The sequence below is a fragment of the Astatotilapia calliptera genome, chromosome 3 (genome assembly GCF_900246225.1).
Source record: "Astatotilapia calliptera chromosome 3, fAstCal1.2, whole genome shotgun sequence".
Lineage (NCBI taxonomy): Eukaryota > Metazoa > Chordata > Actinopteri > Cichliformes > Cichlidae > Astatotilapia > Astatotilapia calliptera.
The window spans coordinates 7964393-7983921 of NC_039304.1; the positions used below are offsets into that span (position 1 = coordinate 7964393).

At 40.4% G+C, this 19529-nt stretch overlaps 1 protein-coding gene across 2 annotated transcripts in view; it reads right to left on the bottom strand.

Moving 5' to 3' along the window:
* The window catches only part of fgf11a (fibroblast growth factor 11a), a 104521-nt gene that overhangs the window by 25150 nt on the left and 59842 nt on the right, over positions 1–19529 (bottom strand). For both annotated transcript variants that reach the window (XM_026161601.1, XM_026161600.1), the window contains one exon: positions 6756–6859. In XM_026161601.1, coding sequence (XP_026017386.1) covers positions 6756–6859 — 104 coding nt within the window. The remainder of the gene's footprint in view (positions 1–6755; positions 6860–19529) is intronic.

Consider the following 19529-nt stretch of genomic DNA (forward strand, 5'->3'; position numbering starts at 1 on the left):
ATCACTGAGATAAAGCATCAATGTAGGTTTCATAGGGCCGTGGGTTAAAGTGGGCAGGGACTATCAGGAACAGTATTCTGGCACATTCAATTAATCAACAATTAAACCTACACAGTAGTATCAGTCTAGTGACTGTAAGAGTGAAGATGCTGCATTTGTGTGTAGATGGTATCTAATGTTTGCGTGATTTTCAACATCAACATTTGTATGCTAGAATAAATACAAATAAATCTCATTTGTCTGCAGCAAAGCATAAAAAGCATTTTTTGGAGGGGATAAAAGTATAAGAAGGGAGGGTTGACAGCAGAAAGGAAAGGTTTCAGGATGAGGTGGAATGGGACAAAGGGAGAGACGAGGACAAAGAGGACACAGCAAGGACGAGGACTGCAGATAAGGGACACATCAAGACAGTGATATGCTAGTGACAAAAAGCAAGGAGGGAACAGGAAAAGGACAAACCACAAGAGACGCCAACAGACACAAATGTTCAGACGGAGAGTAAGACAGACTGACAGGCAAGTAAAAGCTATACAAGTGAGATGGGGGGGTGGGGTTAAGGAAGGAGGAGGGTGGGGGAAGAAAGATGAGCATGGCCGTGGTTGTTGCTCCCAGAGGGGACGTTATGTTCGGTCCAAGTCTGGGGCTGTCAGGCCATCCTTCTCCCTTTCTCTCTCCCCAGCATCTTCCGATCTTTTCGTCTTCCTTCCTTTCAACAGTCAGCCCAGTTTGTTATTACTGGTGCTAAGATTCAGCCATTCCAGTCAATCAAACTGCCCCACCGGCCACTCTATTCTTAAGGAGTTTAAGGGGCCCTCGCCTTGAATACTGATTTTCATGAAAACCACCTAGCATGGAAGAAAATCCTGAAAATGTTACATCTGTATCAGCTTTTAATTCATCTTTCAATTCAATCTCTAAGCTTATTTCTAAGTCAGGATCTCATTTTTAAACAAAGCCCATTTCCTTTCTGCATATTTTTATGTAAATGCAAAAAAAAAAAAAAAATACAATACTTTGTAGTGACTCACTCCTCTTCTCTCCTTCTCACCTCTATTATCATCTCACTTTATCCTCCCGAAACAAGAGGCTCATGTAGGGACAAAAGGACATTCGCTCCATCATTTAGCCTGTCGCTCCCACACTGCCTTGTTTATCTCGTGCACAACAACTTCCTGACCTATGCTTTAAGGTATTACAAGCGTGTTATTTTTTTTTTTTTACAACAGATTACTTTGCAGCAACGTGCACACGTCCCAGCCTTTTCTGCCTCGCTAACTGCTACAAGAAGCAAGGCAAAGTTGTTTGGTGGTCTTTAAATATCTCTCAAGGCCGCCTATTCTTGCTGAGGCAGGTAAGTCAACACTCGAGAGAGAAAAATACTTCTTCAATCATTTCTATTTATTTTTCCTTTGAAGGTTCTTTCATTAATGCTGTGTGTGGTTGTCAGAGAATGTCTATACTGTTTAAACAAAACAAGCTGTGGAATTGGGTGTTCATTGTATAATGAAAAATATGTATTATTCATGATGTGTGTGTGTGTGTGTGTGTGTGTGTGTGTGTGTGTGTGTGTGTGTGTGTGTGTCACAGCACAGTGCCATCTAAAGCAATCAACCTCATGTACTGTATATAGACGTTTACTGTTTTCTAATGGCAAATATTGGTATTTGAGTCATTGCTGGCTAGCTCCTGTGCTTAGGAAGTGATGAGGGCTGAAAGTAACTTAAAAGCGCCACATTTCAGTGCACCCTTGTGCACTTTCAGGGCCTGTAACTGGGATATTTTCATAATATGAAAGCAAAACTCTGCATGGCTTCATTAGATGTTCTACAGCTATTGTACAAAACAAAGCAGATTTGGAGGGGCTCAGGTGGGAGGCCCTGACTGATTTCCATGAAATGAGTCATATTTCTTTTTGATTTTTAAAATAATACCCATTTCACAGGATAAACTGTCCACTCAGCTGGGATACTTCACTCAGTTCACTTTCTTTGAAGTGCTGTCTGTTCCACAGTGAGTGCGTTAGCAGTAATAGATGTCTTTAGGCAACTTCCCCCCCAAGCAGACAGAAAATTGAGCGATTTAGAAAGTGAAGCCATGTGCTGCTATGAACAGCAGCAAAACAGATTTTAGCCACCTGAGAAATACTGGTTTAAGTGCCTGCTAGAGTCAGAGCATTTTCAACACTTTGCCATCAGACAGGAAGAAGGCAAAGCCATGCGCTCCACTAGCTCCACTTCAAGCTTTTCATTTACTGTCCCCTTGATTGGTTAGTTCATCTATGATGCTGCTCCTTAACGAGTTATTCGCAGAAATCAACAAACTTGGTCGACTGCTGCATTTGTTCTACTTCAAAAAAAGTGTGGTTCTAATACTGGATCCTGGTTCCAAGCCACGTTGCGTTACAGAGCAGAGAAGGATAGCTCTGAAGCTTTGACCTTTCTGTTTGTGGAAAGGAGAAAAATTTGCTTAAGAGACTCAGTCGTTTTGTATCTACTTATTTCCTTGCTTCCTTTCTGTCACTGGCTCCTTTCTCTTTTGGCGTGCAAGATAAAACAACAAATTAAATGCAAAATATATGATTAAGTACACTGACTTAAACAAAATCTTTGTTTGAGGCTGTTTACACAGCTTGCAAGATAAACTGAGGTCATCACAAATATTTGAAGTATTTAAATGGTGTCATCATTAAATTAGATTAGGTGATTATATTAAATCCCGGTGATCCTCGTGGGGAAAATGAGCTGTGGCAGCAGAGGAGTGCTGAGTTTAAAAATGAGAACAGATCAGATGGAGAATACTGAGGAAAATTACAACAAAGGAGCAACAAATGGGAAGGATGCAACTGATGAATAAAGATAAATTACAGTTCTGGGGGAAGACCAAGGCAGAAAACAGAAAACTACTTTTCTCATTTCTCTGAGCCGTTGCCTAAAAAACCCAGAACGTGCTTCATTTTCATGTCTTTCAAACAACTGTTGGAATTATTTACCGTGCATGTTGCAGAGCACATGACATCTACCACAGAGGCCAATGAAAGATTAATGCTGAGTAGCCACTGCAGTGATGTCGTGTATGTGAGCTTTTCTTATTTTACAAAAGGGAGAAGGACGGGAACAACTTTACACCCCTTGGTTACAATCCCGCTGGAGAATACTTCAGTCAACACTAATATAACCAAAGTATAAATATATTGTATACACTTCTGTAAAGCATCTTGGTTGCCTAGTTGTGCAGTTGCTATTTTTCAACTGATTCTTCACATTAATGTAGTGCTTCCATCAACTGATCCTTTTTGCTTTTAGCCAGAAACTCATTCTGGACGATACAAATTGGTGTAAGCAGAACTCACAGCAGATGTTGTTGTAACCACAAACTGTACATAAAAGATGGACGTAGCAACCGTGCTCTCACTCAGTCGTTTCTGAACTCTAGTTTTTTGTTTTTATATTCAGTTAATGTGTTTTAGCTACAGTTTTCAGTTTGTAGGTTTTCCTTTCAGACACAGTTTATATTCATTTTTAATCCGTGTCTCTGTGTTTGATAAGATACAGGAACCAAAGCAAGTGGGTTTAGGCACAGAAACTGCTTTGTTGAGGTTCACATGTGCATATTGTGGTTTGGGGTTAAATGCACATATTAAAAACATGGTATGGATCCGTTCTGGCTGGACTCCAAATGTAAGTAGTTATCGTGAATTTCTGTGTATGTAGATGTCAACGCTTGCAGCTGATAGCAACAGATCCCACATTTATCACTGACTGATAGCATGTGATTGCAAACTTGACCTCATTGAATTGCACACTGATAGCAGAGTTACTGTCTAATTGCTGTATGGCTGTCAGTTGCCTTATGTTAAGCAGAGCTTCTATACTACTTACTATCAACTTACTACATTATGTTTTCTATATTGCCTTTTCTTAACTATTCATTAACTATTAGACACAGCCAGTTAAAATAACATTGGCTCATTTTTCATTGAACTTATTGTCTTTTAACTGAGACACCAATGTTTCATACCCAGTTATCAGATAACTCCAACTTCAGCTCCAAGGCAAATGTAAAACAAACCAACCACCAACAGGCATTACCTCCAAAAACAATGAAACTTTAAAGGATGCAGATAAATTAAACAACAACTGAGTATTTCTCCTTCTCCCACGTCGCACAGCAGTTTCCACTAGATGTTCATATTAAACTCTCTCTCTGAGACCACTTCCTAAAATTCCCCTATCTTTCAAGAAATTATGCAGGCTCCTAAAACACTAATGGTTGCATAACAGGATGTCAAGACTCCACTCTCCCTCTCTCCAGACCCCGAGGCTGGTGAGCACAAAACCTGCCTTGGGTCTTCTTCCCCATCTCTGTCTTTGGGGCTCACTTGTGCAGAACAATAGCAGAGCAGCTAGTTAAGGTGAGGGAGAGCAAAAAAATAAAAAAAAATCCAACACCACTCCTTTGTCCTCCATCTGTTCCCATCTCAGAGGGATTTTCTTAAACATTTTTTTTCAACACTCTCTTTCCCTGTGGTTATTTCCCTTAGTGAAAATGGGTCACCTTTCTTTTTGTCAGGAGAATGCTTGGGTAAGTATAACCTCTGCATCTGTGTGTTTGGAGGTGTGTGTGTGTGTGTGTATTCAAGGTTTTATATGATCGAGAAATGGTTCCAAGCCCTGGAAAAGTCATGCAAGGACCATTTTCTGGGTCTCATTAGGGGGGAAGGTATATTTCTTCAGGGACTTCCAGTGTAGCATGAAGATATCCAGTCTTTTATTTTTTTTGGTCCATTTGCTGGTTATTGTTTATCAAACAGGTTAATTCAGGTAAATTCTAAAAATAATAATAAAACAAAATTAATAAAGAAATAATGAAGTCAATTATCAGATAAACTGATTCATTTAGACAAACCCCTCATGTGTCCCCCACACTGCTAGCAACCAAAGTCTGTTTGACAACTGACTACAAGTGATCAAACCACCTGATTATAAGTAGTCTGTAAACAAATGTTATTACAGTTACTTATAATTATAAGTAACTTACAGTTACTTATAATTGCATCTTTTAGCTGGTCTCTATTATTATGAATAATGATATTAATGTAGCATTAGCTTGCAAAGTCACCTAGCAAAACAGCTAGCTTGGTTTAGCTTTAAGTAAATGCTAATGTGCCAGTTCCTCTGACACTTGAGGTAGTCTCCAAAGCGTTCAATTTCCATATTAAAATGTCCAAATTCAGCCAACGATATAATATGTTTGTAGTTGTTTTTGTTTTAATATTAAAGTGCTAAACCTAAAATAAACTAAGTTAAAGTAAGTGAACTGGACCTCTTCACCATATTTGTGGTGTTTGACAAGAGATATCTGGCAATGAATATCACCTGCTGCATGTTACAGCTCATCCAATAATTTTGTGGTCCTATTTTTTTTCTTCTAGTATTTATTGAGCTGTTACTAATTAGCAGGCATCCATCTGCGCATTGCACCCATACTGTCTGTGGACATGGCTCACTTACCAAGTTTGCTTGTGGTTGTGGACAAGTTCTCATCCACATATTGTCACTCCTGACACCAAAAAGACAACATGCTAATGTTGAAGCTTCAAAATGAGTCCAGCGATCAATAGATAGTATCAATGAGGCTACATTCAACTTATCTATACATGCAAACATGAGGTAACAAACCTATTAACTAACTTTACTTAATATTATGTAATTTCTAGGCCAGGATGACTGTAAAGTAAGAACTGTCTTATGCTCAGTGCAGCTTGTGTTTGACAAAGTGAGAAGCTGCTAGAATTAAGGACAAACTGCTGTTCACATACTGTATGTGTGGCAGCACAGGGGGATGATTTATGTGTGTGCGCTCTTTCCAGGCTTGTTTTTGCATTGTTGCTCCTGACAGAAACCCTTTACCTCCCCTCCTCATTTCTGGCAGTATGTGCGCAGGCAGCATTGGATGGACTTTGAAGTGAGCGCACCGATGCACTTCAAACAAGATCTCACACACTTTGCCATTTTGCCAAGAGGACGAAAAAACAGCTGGAAAAAAAAAGAAAAGCTTTTCTCTGCATCCTGATAGAGTGCACTCGGATCACCTGTTATTCCAAATCTGTGGCTCTGCTGCTTCTGTCTTCACATCAATACGAAACCTCAGCGGGAGCGTCGTTTGTGCTTTTTCAAAAAATGGTGGCATACAAGTGCTGCTGTGACCGAGAGCAGGAAACTGTTTAATGTACAGATCTTTACAAGCGCTGCGCAGATTCAGACGTCTCCACCTCTGCCTCACTGACTGTGAGCAAAGCTGGTTATTTAGAAAAGTTGTGTGTATGGAGGGAGATTCATGTTTCACTGAAGTAATACACTGCTATCAGTCCACTATAATGGAAACTGGCACATAGATCAGCAGAACTGTGTTAATTATGCCTTAAAGAGTAGTCACCACATTCACATCTGGCAATCTGCAGACGCTAAAGAAAATATGTATTCCCCAAGTAGTTGGCAAGTGGTTGCTGGAAGACCAATTTTACCCGGTGACTGCCAGCGACCACTTGCAAATGGAGATTTTTCCCTAAAGCAGTCTCCAACCACTCTGTACTCCTGTGTGACTGAGGCCTAAGCTATCACATGTCACTCAGCAATTTAAGAAAAGCGATTGCAATTACAGATGACCTTGATAAGCCTGTAAACTTTGGGCATATATCTGTATTAGCTCTATCGGAGCAAACAAACATGGAATGACAGTGTGTTTGCTATTCATACCGAAGTGTAGAGGTAGCCCTCGCTGTTCATGGCAACGTAGAGCCCTGTCTTGGTGCTCTGGATGGCCACTATCCTGAGCCCCACAGGAATCAAGTTGAACTGCACTGCAAGACACAGAGAGGGAGGAGTGATGTTAGAGCAATCATTCTGTCTCTTAAACGTTCACAGTGCTTTCTCGTGGCATAAAAAGACAATTGCTTTCCAGCTGTCTCCTGTTTCACACTCCCTGTTGTACAGTTTATCTGTCAAAGGTGAGAAAAGCAAGTTTGTGAAAAAGGCAAAGAGAGAGGGCGGAAAGGATTTGGAGACAGAAATTTTGTGTTTACCTTTCTTGGGGTGAGAGTAAGAGTGCAATACGTTTAATGCTTGATATCGAGATACATTTGAGTGCCTTGTTTAGGACAGAGACCTGGCAAATTCCTTTGCTTTCTTTTATCTGTTCTTGAATACACCAGGTGTACATCAGAAAAACAGAACATTGCCCTACATGCCATAGGAATACTTTCATTTGCAATACACGAATCTATTATTGAACGTGGCAGTTACAATGAAGTAAATTCAGAAAAGAAAAAACATGCAGCTGTGAATTTTTTTTTTAATCAATGGGATTTCTGACAGTCATAATGATATTTTCACAGAGAACGTGTGCATGAACCCTGAACATTTTATTAGAAAAATCAGCATTAGCTCATTTTAATCAAAGCTCTGTAATCTCGCATCCCAAGGTGTGCCACACATTTTAAAGGCTGTATATAGCTTGAAAGTGAACCGGATTATTAAGTAATGCAGGTCATAGCTTAGGCTAAAAATGCGAGGAATGCAATCCCCCAAAAACTCATTAAGGGCATAAAGAATTTTCCATAGTTTGACATTTATAGTCTTTTAGTGAAGAGGTTAAGTGTGGTGGTGGTCGCCGGGCAGGCCTTTGGATCCTCCCTAAAATCTAGATTCATGCCACAGAGAGATAGAGACACAGCGAGAAGGAGAGAGAGAAGGTAGCTCAGCAGAGAGTTTTAAGAATAGCGTGCATTAGAAAGTGAATTCATTTTCTGCATCCCGACACACTAAACAGCACTTTGTAATGTAGTTTGCTGAATGTCCTCCTGTGAAACCTTGGATCTCCTACGTGCATAGCTCTGCATAAGAGCTAACTTCAGCCTGGACACCAGAACAACAGTCACTGTTTCCTTCTCATTTTTGTTCCTGTAGATGCACAAGCTTTTCTGGTACGAATGTAGATCGTGTCTGAGTGTCTAAAAAAGTTTCGTATATGATGTGGCATGGTAAGCTGAACGGTACTGACAAAGCAGCCTGTGGCTGCCAGCTGCTCTGTGGTCACAGTGTCATGATGACCAAATGCTACTGAGATGATTAAAGCCCCTGAATCACATGGATTGAGCCAAAAAAAATACACATGAGTTTTGAAAGATCAAACAAAACAATATAACTATGAAAAACACTTAAGCTCATAAAATCTACCAGATAAGTGGTGACCCATCTAGGATTAGGAGAACGTTACACCCAAATGCTTCTGTAGCAACTTCTACTTTCTAATATGTCTGATTTATCAGGTTTCTAAAATAAAACTAACCTTCTACAATAACCCTAACTCTGGATAGGTCAGTAGTGACCTGATGGCATTCATATATATATATATATATATATATATATATATATATATATATATATATATATATATATATATATATATATATAATATAAGGGTGGTATGGCTTACAAGGAGTCTCTCTTCCTTGACAGTCTGAAGTCATGTCACAGTAATGTGTAATGTGTGTCTTGTTTGAGTGTGGATAGAAATGTCACGTCTGTGTTCACACTGCTGGACAACAATGTCTTTCAGTTATTGAAATTCAACAATGTTTTTTAGTCAACAATGTCAGATACGACTACTCTGCTTCATTTCTGAGTTTTGCTAGAAAAAGAAATTACGCCACAGTAAAAATGACATTTTAATAGAACAGCTAGTAATATTACCATCACCCACCGACAGGAAACCAAAGGTTTTGTTGGTATAATCTACCAAATGGATACAGGTTGTATACATATTAACATCTCCTGTCTGCATCAATTACTGCTCACTCAGTTAAAGCCCATTTGGCCGTAAGAGTGTTTAGGCTGGGATTACTGTCTGGAAGCAACAACTTCTGAAGGCTCCCTTTGAAATCTGTCAGAAATTATGCTAATTGTGAACTCTCTGTGTGTGTCTGTTTATGTGAGTGTCCTTGTGTCTTCTTTCCTTTTTCTGTTTCCATGTTCTCCTCCTTATGTTTAATTCCATGCCTCCCCTGCCTGTCATGTTTATCCCATGTTTCCGTCATATCATGCCTCTCCTCTCGCTCTCTCGTGCTGTCTCGAATCATTGCTCTCTCGCTCTCTCCCTATGTGTTGTCTCCGTTAACTGTTCCTGCGTCCCCTTCGTTATCTCCTCCCGTTGCCTCCTTAATCCATCTAGCTTCCCTGACTGTTCTTTCCTCTCAGCAAAAAATGTCATGTTGTGAGTTAGTCTACGTCTTAGTGTTTCCTGTTTTATTCTGACAGTCTTGCGTTCCATGTTCGGTGTGTTTAGTTTTGCTTCTGCTGTCTCGTTGTGTCTAATTTGCCTCATGCATGTGTTTCCTGTTCCCTCGTCATTCCTCTTGTATTTAAGCCCCCTGTTTCCGTCTGTCCAGTGTCGCTTTCTCCCTCATTCCCTGCTGTTGTTCTGCCTGCCTGCCTGCTTAGTTCATGTGTATCCCAGTTTTTGTTTGTTCTTTTGGAGTCCAGCAATAAAGCTGAATTTTGAGTCGAGTTCTGCCTGCCGCACACAACAAACACGACCTCAGACGTTGTATAAAGATTGGAGAAATAGTACAGAACATTTTAATAACTGGGTTTTAGAGACTGGACTCATGCACCTACCAGCGTATTGTGTCTCACTTTTCTAGTTCTTACGCTAAGGAGAGGTGCTCATATTTTGTGTTTTAGAGTATCAGCTTCTACTTGCTGTTGTCTTGTGAAGCATTCCACCATCACATAGTTACCAGCAACTACTCATTTCTTTACACAATGTCTGTTACAATCAAGTTGATTTTGACTTTGGCAAAATTCCCATACTGCCATTAGTCCTAAAGGCCAAAGCAGACAACACTGCTAAGCTTTTCGTTTAAACTCTGGTCGAGAATATAAAAACTGAAGCATAATTGGGATGCAGTATGTGTGAGTGATTTCGTCTTCTTTTGGCAAATTGCAAGAGTGCATTATAAAGTCAGAGCCCAGTTGTCAAAGTGACAGATTTCTTACACGGATGAAAAATGAAGTCTAAGGAGCATGTTTTAGATTCATGAAGCCATTAGCCACTAATAGACAAATCAATTTCAAATCAAAAGTTCTGCCAACATAATGGATGGAAGTTAAGTTATCAGATGGTGTCAGAAAGTCAATGCTGGCCGTGATTAAAAACTAACAACTTGTCAGTATTATTTCTGATGAAGATTAAGCTCTGACCTCTTAAGAGTTAAGATTTTCTTTCTAGTACGGCAACTTGGAAAACAAAACACATTCCTTCTTTTTCGAGCAGCATTTATGCTCTTTAACTTTTTGTTGAGGAAAACTTAAAAACTTAGATTATATTCCAACTTTCCACAGAACAGTCACTGTAACGTACAGTTTTTACCACCTGCACTGAATATAAAGACAGCCCACCCTACTCTTTCTCTCTCTCTCTCTCTCTCTTTCCTTTCTCCATCTTCAGCATGTTGCTTCTATTTGCTCAATCGATTCCTGCATTTCAAAGAGTTGGTTTCGCAAATGAACAAGGTGTCACCAATGAGCATGGCTGGGATGACAAATAGAGCTGGGCACATGCACACACATTGCCTCCCACCTTCTTGTCACCCTCCTACTCCTGCTTCTCACTTCCTAACAGTGCTAGGTGCACTGTTGTGGCGATAACTGCATGTTATCTATACACACAGGAAGAAAACCACCACAACACATGCAGGTGGACTACACTGTCCAAGATAATAAAGACAGAAATGAGCCGTAGTCCCTGCATGACAGTTTTACATTTTACAAACATAAAGATACAAAAACTTTATAGTTAGCATTTGTAGCTAGCACACAACCTACAGAAATAACTAGATGGTCCGTAAAAATACAGGATATTTTGAAGGGTTATAGCTGTGACAATATAAAAGTCATCAGTCTATGTCAACAGCTACAGCATAAGAGTTTTTGGCTAACATTAGCCTGTTTTGTTGGATTTGGAGATTAACGTCATGTAGCTAAGCAGCAAAAGTGTGATAGAAGTGTCAGTTCACATTGCTGACAATATTTTTTGTTCTACTTGCAGAACAGGAACAAAGATGCTGTTAGCATGAAGCTTGTATCTTTCTCTAGCAAGATATCACGTGTATAATTATTAAGTGTTCTTTGAGTAACATTCATGATCTATGTTTTAATGGTAGTCAGGTGGGAAAAAATTTAAAAGACAAAAATATTTAGAATATTTTATAAGTGATAAAATCGATATATGAGATTGCAATTTCTGCTCACTCCCAGAATTATGAATCTAAAAAGTCAGACATTACTTCCTGTTACTTCAAAAGCTGCCTCTATAAAACACGAGATATCCTTTGGTAGCAGTCCAGCGGCTGGTTTGCACTTGCCTTGTTTTTGCTGATTCTTTTAATACTTTGACATCCTGGGAATAAGACAGGCTCAAAATTGATAGTAGCCATTAAAAATAATATTCTGCCCTCAACAAAATAACAAAGACATTTGTGTGTGCATGTCCCTGATATCATTATAAGCTGTATTTGGACAACACCAGTAGAAGGTCAAAACAATCAGGCTTTAGCTTTTGCTTCATTCCTTCTCTCACTCTCTTTTTTCCTGCTTTCACACTTCAGATTGTTTATTTCCTTCTTATCCTCCATCAAAAAGAGCTTTGCTAATCGCATGTATAACATAACTGTTTGCATGGATAGCGGAGGCATCCCATTTCATCCCTCTTCCTCTCCGTCGTTACATTTGAGTCGCTTCTAGTAGAACAGAGGACACTGCTAGATTAATCAAAAGTCTTTTGGGGGAGGGGAAAGAAGAAGAGGGGAAGGGAAATGAAGGGGAGGCCGTTGCCAAATCAATCCCACAGTCAATTTGAGGCTTGAGATCATCTACACAATAAATAAACAAGGAGAAAGTAGAGATGGGAAGAGGAAAGGGAGGGGCGGCTCAGCACTGGGAAGCAGGACATAGAGTTAAGCTGTAAGGAGGGCCTCTGCAGGCCTGCACTCTGCGCTGCTGCTCTGCAGTGTTGCATTGTGCAGCACAGTTGGTCTCTACAGGAATGAGAAGAGGATTACAGTCATCTTTGAGAAGTCACACAGAGTTTAACTTATGGACAGCTGCGCTTCATTTAGTTTCCAGTCTCAGTGAAGCTGGTTGGATAAGAGCACTGTCACGAGATGCTGATGCATCTAAAACTGACTCATTCCAAGGTTATGTCTAAACTATTTCTTACTTATGTTGAACAGACTAAAGAATGCATAAACGGTAACAGGGCTTACAGAGAAGCTGAGCTACTGTGAACGAGTTATGTTCTTGCATTTGAGTTTCCTACACTATTAAGATTATAATGTTCCTGCACATGTTCCACTCATACCCTTCAGTTATGAGTTATGTCGATGGTCACTGAGTAAATCGAGGGAATTACAGATACAGTATAAGTTTTCGTCAGTGATGACACACAATGTGAGCTCAAATCATTCATGCATCTCAAATACTGTAAGTCGTCCAGACTGTTCCATAACTAGGCTAAAATCCTATAGGCTCATTCAAGCAAACATATAAATGAACTTGCTGTTAGCATGCAAGATAAAACTAGATTAAATGATTTGTCTTCAGCAGTAAGTAATTCTCAATATTTTCACCCATCTGTTGCTTTCTAACATTCCCCTTTTCACCTCACATCTGTCTTTACTATTTGCAGTTATTTAAAGTTCCCTGCTCCTTAAAAATGTGCCACACATAGATGTTTGACCTTCTCTGTGTCTATAGATATTGATTTTGTGACATCACCACTGGTTGAGAAGCCAGTCACGGCTCAGTATATGATTTGGATTGGTGTAATGTGGTATACATACGCTCAGATGCAACTTTTCGGTGATGTAGGTGACATCTAAAGTTCAGCAGTTAGAAGTTTTCACATGAATAGCTTTTGCATATGGTGCTAGATTTTCCAGAGGGCAGGCATTTTAAACTGAAGGAGGTTTTAAGTAGAATCATTCAATTTACCAGTGCTATAAGAGATAAGCGCAGATAAGTAACTAAATTAACCCAATTATCTTGGCTATACAATATTTTCTAAACAAAATACTCAGTTTTACTCTGATTTTAGATTATTGTAGCTTCTTTTCTTTACAGTGTTACCACTGTAGAGCAAGAGGATCACAGAGACACACTGCTGCCTGCCTATAGCTTTTGTCCATTTGCTATGCTACCTATTGTAATAGTCGGAATTGTGTGGTGTCTCCTTGGGAAAACTAGTTTAGTGTTTGGTGATGTCGCAGGTGTGCACCACTGCTAACTGTGGAGTGTGAGAGAAACGTTCTTGCACATGGACGCATGGACCTCATATTTTTAACTCCCTAACTCAAAGTAATGTTACGGGTTGTATGAATACTGCTCGCTTCATGTATGATAAGCCAGCAGCCGTTCAAACGGGCCTTGTAAGGCCGGTGGAGAGTGTGTTTATTAAAGGACAAGCAAAAGGACAAGCACGGTGGAATTCCCAGTACCAGTGTGGTCGTGAGGAGGAGTCACAGAGGAGCTGAAGGTTCTCCCCACTCACAACAAGTGAGAACCGGAATATAGCCTGGAATATTAATCCAGGTTCTATCTTGTTAAAACCGAGAGGTACAGCACAGAGCTACATAACCACTTGTGTTTACATTGACAGCTAAGAACCCACACTGAGCACAGGGGGAACATGCAAACTCGACATAAAAAGGACCCATGATGGTTTAATCCAAGTAGTAACCTCCTCAGCTGAAAGATGAAGCCAATGGTTACATGACAAGTCTGGAGTTCTTGGTTGGTTACACAATCGAGTCAGTTCCCAAAGGCTCTTATTTTAGGGATGAATCATCCCTAAAGTCTCTTTTTTTTTCTCTCTTAAGATCATCCCCAGTCCTCTGATAAAGTTGAGGTCCAGGCCGCTGACAATTAGAAGCTCGTCAGATGGTAAAGCATTGCAGACCAAGAATTTCAGTGCTTTTCTGTTTATAATTCTGTCAGTTTTAACAAGATCTCCAACACCACTGGCTGAGATGCAGCCTGAAACCATGACACAGCCTCCACTGTGCTTTACAGTGGCGGTGGCTCTAGACGCTGAATTCCTCCGTACCTACTGACGTGGATTTGAACCAGAAATTTCATTTTAATTTTATTATTGACCGTAATCCTTTAACGTAACAAGTTTTAAAGGTAACGATATCTAGCAGTGGTAACCTACCACATTACAACTGGATATGTTAACATGACTTTAAATAACGTGTATTTTTGCTCAGCGTTAACGTCAAGCTGTGAACTCTAACGTATTCGTGAATAATTCCTTATTATCTGGAATGATCAAAAGTTAAGCTGCACTGAAAGCTACTGGATGATAGTCATGATCTTATTTAATTTACAACATTGTTTAATAACATTGTACTTAAATAATCAAAATCCCAACATAGTCGCAAGAATATGAAATGGAGTCTTTTCCCGACAGCCCACTGCACTGGGATCATTAATGTGACACTTGAACTAATAAAGCTACAGAAAAGTGGATTTGCATTGGCAACAAATGAAATAGCCTCTTCGCACGTTGTCATTTGTGTTGGAAAGAAATGAGCTTTAATGGCTCAAGAGCAGATTAAATGAGTTGCAGCTGAGCTTCACGCCTGATTTCCCCAGTGGTCGATGGCTCTGATGACAAGACAACTACTTTCACAGTCCTGTTATTTAACTTCCACCTCTTCCCTCTAGACCTTCCTCTCCATAACTGATTTCTCTGTGCCTTTATCTGTCTTCCTTTCACTTCCATCCATCTCTCTCCTCTCTTTCCCTGGTGTTTTTTTTGTCTTTTCAGCCCTCTTTGTCATGAATTAACGTCCCTTTTTCTTATCTTATTGTTTTTTTTACACATCTCTCCATTTTTCTTCCTTATTTGTTCCCTTTCAGTTCCCCTGTTGCCTCTTGTCATTCTCCCCATCCTGTGAAACCAATGCTCTCCCATTCATCTTTGTCCTATTTTACCCTGCAGCCTCATCTGTCTGGCTCTTCATCGCTCTCTCTTCTTCTCTCTGCCTCGTATCCTCACTTCTTCTTGTTTGGTATTCTTCATGCTCTTCTTCTCATCCTTGTGAGCCCGCTCTGCTACTCTTCCCACCTTTCTCCTCATCTGTCAGATGGAGCTTTGGCTTTCAATATTCACATCTTTTCCTCCTTGGATGCTTCAGCTCTCACACAGAGCTGAGCTTCCCTCATCTGCCTTTCAAGCTTTTTGCCTCCCTGCCCTCTGCGCAGGAGCGTTATTGAGCACTGGGGGAAAGTTAAAGAAAAAAAGAACAGACTTGTTCCAGAGTGCAAAGCGAGATAAGTAAAATTTCCTTCCAACTGTGGGAGATGGTAATTACAGTGGATAAAAGCCTGGGAATCAAGTTCCTCCTCATGGCTTCCCGATGTACACGCTGAGAGTCAATAGCTTTCATCTATCTTTCTCTTGTGTCCATTTTTCTTCCATTTTCTCTGTGTCCATCAATCTGTCTCCTTCTGGGATTTTTGCTTTCTTCGTCCCCCGAAGGAAATCAAGATCAATCCCTCATGACCTATCCACAGAATTTATTCTCTCCCTTCTTTCTTTTAAGGTATTTTAAATCTTCCTTTGCTCTGTCACCTGTCTCAGATTTTTTTTTACCAGTACTGACATCAGGTACATGTGACCTTTTGAAACACTTTCGAAATGGCCCGAGGCCATTTATAAAAACACAATGTAACTTAAATGTAGCCACAGTTGTTTGGCAGCAGTACAGTCAAACCACTCAAATTCCTGAAGAGGCACATTATTCAAGTTACAATTTTATCCATAACTTAAACACTGTTTACGTAGAAAGCAATTTGGTCATCACCCCTTGATTTGGATTTAGTCCTTAGCATCTTTGGACAAATTGGTAATCATCTGACATTTCCAGCACAGACACATGTCGGTTACCAGCATTCTTTGCTCCTTTGGTGGTACTTTCAGTTGGTCAGGAACAAATAAAACACTGGAAAAAGCCAAACAATAACATTTTTAAGTTATCTAAGTGAATTATATATCATGTTTAAACTGAGTAGCGAAAGACTGCAGGGGGCCTGAAAACTATGTGCCCGGGGTTCGGTGTTCTCGCTGGCTCTGGTGAACATTGACCTCCCGGTCAGCTATCTTAACAGACTTCTCCAAAAATGCCAGAGCACTTTTACAAATATGTGATGTTTTGATAAATCAAGCAGATATTTGAAGTTTACACAGCTACATTCTCACCTGAAAATAACTTAAGAGACCCAGAAAGAGTCAAATTAAAAATAAGTAGCTGCCGCAATTGTTTGAAACTGGAACTGGCTGATTCGCGCTATGAATTCTGGGATAGCTATGATACCGGGGAATGCTTCTTCTTCTTTGGCATTTAATGGCAGCTGGCATCCTAGTAGATGCATTGCTGCCATCTTCTGTTTCAGTCCATTATTACACTCTTAAATCTTAGTACTTATTCTTGTGTCTTTCAGGATCTTACAGAGCTTCAAACGACGGTAACAGGGTTATTAATTAAGTCGTCGACAAAATCGTCGGCATAATCGTGACTACTCAACTAATTGTGGCAGCCCTACTAGACGTAGAATTATTTCCCATATCTTTACAACTTAGAAGAAAATTCTAATCATTACAGAAATAATTAAACTTTTTTTAATGGTCATCTCAACTAAATTCAGAGTCTCCATGAACTTTTCAAATGAATGGAAAGTTTAAAAACCCAAGAATCTGCGTTGCACTTAAACAAATGTTCAACCAACTATGAAGTGTAATTGATTTCTATTAAAGTGGCTAAAACATGTCAGAGCAACACACAGTACAGCAACTTCATTTCCATTGAAAAGATAAGTATATCTTAAAGTTGCTCCTCTTCCCTCCCCTCTTTCCTCTCCCAGCTTTATTATATAACAGCCTGGAAGAGCCAAGAACAGGCAAGGAGAGAGGAGAGGAGGAGCAGAGGGGGGCAGCTCCTCTGACCTCCCACCAAAGGGGGGAGACACAGTGATTGAGGAGCCATCAGCTGTATGCCAGCTGCTCCTCGTGCTCCCCATCACTCCCTCCTGTCCCTCTGCCTTTTTCACCGTCATCCTCACGTCTCCCCCCCCCCTCCTTCCGTCTCACTTACTCTCTTTCTCTGCCAGCCCATCTTGTCTCACTGGCTCAGTTTGCTCTGGCCCGTCTTCCCATTCTCCACTCCTCTGTGATCCTCTTTGTTTCCACCAATCTCTCACTTGCAAAAATATAGTGTGCTTTGGTGACAGCTTCCTCTGTCACCTAGTTAAGAAATCCCTGAAGCCGCTTGCTTTAAAAAAGTGATAAAAGTATTCCAAGGCCATACAAAAGCCACTCTTGTCACTTTTTGTTCTATTACATCCCCTCAGGGCTTCTGTACCTCTTCCCAGCTTTTTCTTTCCCTCCATTTGGCTTTCCTTTCAGTGTCCTGCCTTCCTGACACATTTGGGTCCAGGAGAAACAGGAGGTTAAGGTAGCTGCTGTAAAGCCTGGTACCCCAGGTAGAGAGGTGACAAGAGGGAGCCAATGGACCGGGCTCCCTCCTGCCCCTTGGAGGTCGTTCACTGCAGCAGGTCACAGGCGAAAGTTTCATCCTGGAGATCAGCCGATGAGTATCACAGCTGGCTGCATGGGCCAGCGCCTCAGATATGAACTTCCCTGTTCCTCCCTTAATTATTTATCCCATTTGATGCTGATTTGGCCTTTTTTGGTGTTACACACTTTTGTGTTATACACTTCAGTGGGGTGCATAATCACTGTTGAAAATGAGGCTGATGAGTGGTAGAAGGTGGCTATTGTTACATATAAGGGTTGATCTGTTTCAGATATAAGAAAAAAATTACAAATACTTTAACTTCCAACAATTCACCCTAATCTTGCCCCTAAACCTGGGTTAAGGTTTGCTTTTGTCCCCATGATCAATAAGGATTTTTTTTTTTCTTTAAATGTTAGGCAGTGATTAGTCTATTTCCAAAGTCCAAATACATTTACTTCTTAAGATAGATCACCTGTAACCTGTGTAGAGTTTGGGATAAGGGGTATCTGTTGATAGATGTAAAGTAAAAAGACTGGGAATAATACCTGTTTCTGTCCTCTTCCTCCTCCTGCTACGGGGGGATTGTCCTTTGTGTTTACTTCATGTTTTATTCTGAAAGTTAGTTCCTCATATGCTTTCCTAGTTTTCAGTTAGCTACTGGGAATTTTCCTAAACAAAAAAAAATATCAGCTGTTTTTAAAATGTATGTGTCAAGTTGGGACGCTGAGATTTATCTTACTCTTGCCACAGCCAGTGGTTCATGGAACTGACACTAAAGGATGCCTTCTGTGTATCTCTGTGATTCTGACAGCTTCTACCATCTATAGCATTTGATACCTCGGGAGTGAGAACAGGATCTGAGAAGGCCAAGCACACAGAAAGTCCCAGTGTCACAGCTAATTCATTTTTAGCAGCACCAAGAGAGAAAGTAACAACGGACAGACTGAACAGAGTTGGTAGAATCGAATGGCTTTTGGGCTCAGTGTGTAACCAAGCAGGTTACACTGCTGGGTTACTCTCTCCACAGGAGGAGAGAATAAGTTTCCGGGGCTCAACGTCAGTGAGGATCTGAGCTGGTCACAAAAGCAGTGAGACAATAACTCTTCCTTCTGTGGCTGCTGAGGAGGTTTGAGGAGATTCTATCAACGCGACTTCAAGAGTATTCTCTCTGGCTGTATCGTGATTCTGCATTGGATGGTCAGATCAGCCCAATGTATCACCAAAAAAAAAAAGAAAGCAAAAAAAAAAACAGGTGAATTCTATATGCAAGAGTGAAACTGAGTTAAAGCAAAAGGTGTCTGTTTGTCGGTCACATTGCATTTTATAGTCTGAATTTCCACACATTCTCATGCACACACACTCATACAGTTTATAAGAGTTGATGCTCACACAGCAATTTCTGCTCATTCAATGTTCTGTGCAGCCAGGTGGATGATTGTGTCTCTGATTGATACTCTATTTCACTGATGTCAATCTCTAGAAGACTGTTTGCTTGAATTAATAAATAATCTGTAAGTGCACAGTTTGGTTTTTGCAGAGTTTATCACATGCCGCCTTTGAAAATGTAACAGCTCAGGGAAGCCATGCACCAGATACTGGCATTGATGGAATTAGTGTTGTTATAAAAATTAACCCCTGCAAACAAGTTGCGGTCTGACCTCCGCCGACTGAAGTTTATTGCCACTGCACGCTAGGGGTGCTGTTACACAATGCTCGTCTTTACATCTGTCTGGGCATGAGCCCTGTTCGCCTTCAGATGTGCCCAGCGGTATTATGTGATCACTTCAGACAGAATGTTCAGCCGACATTTGCCTCAGCGTAGGTGTGCAGTTACATAAGAGGGAGAGGTGAGTGCAGATCTAATCACTTTATGGAGGTGTTTAACCAACCTCCT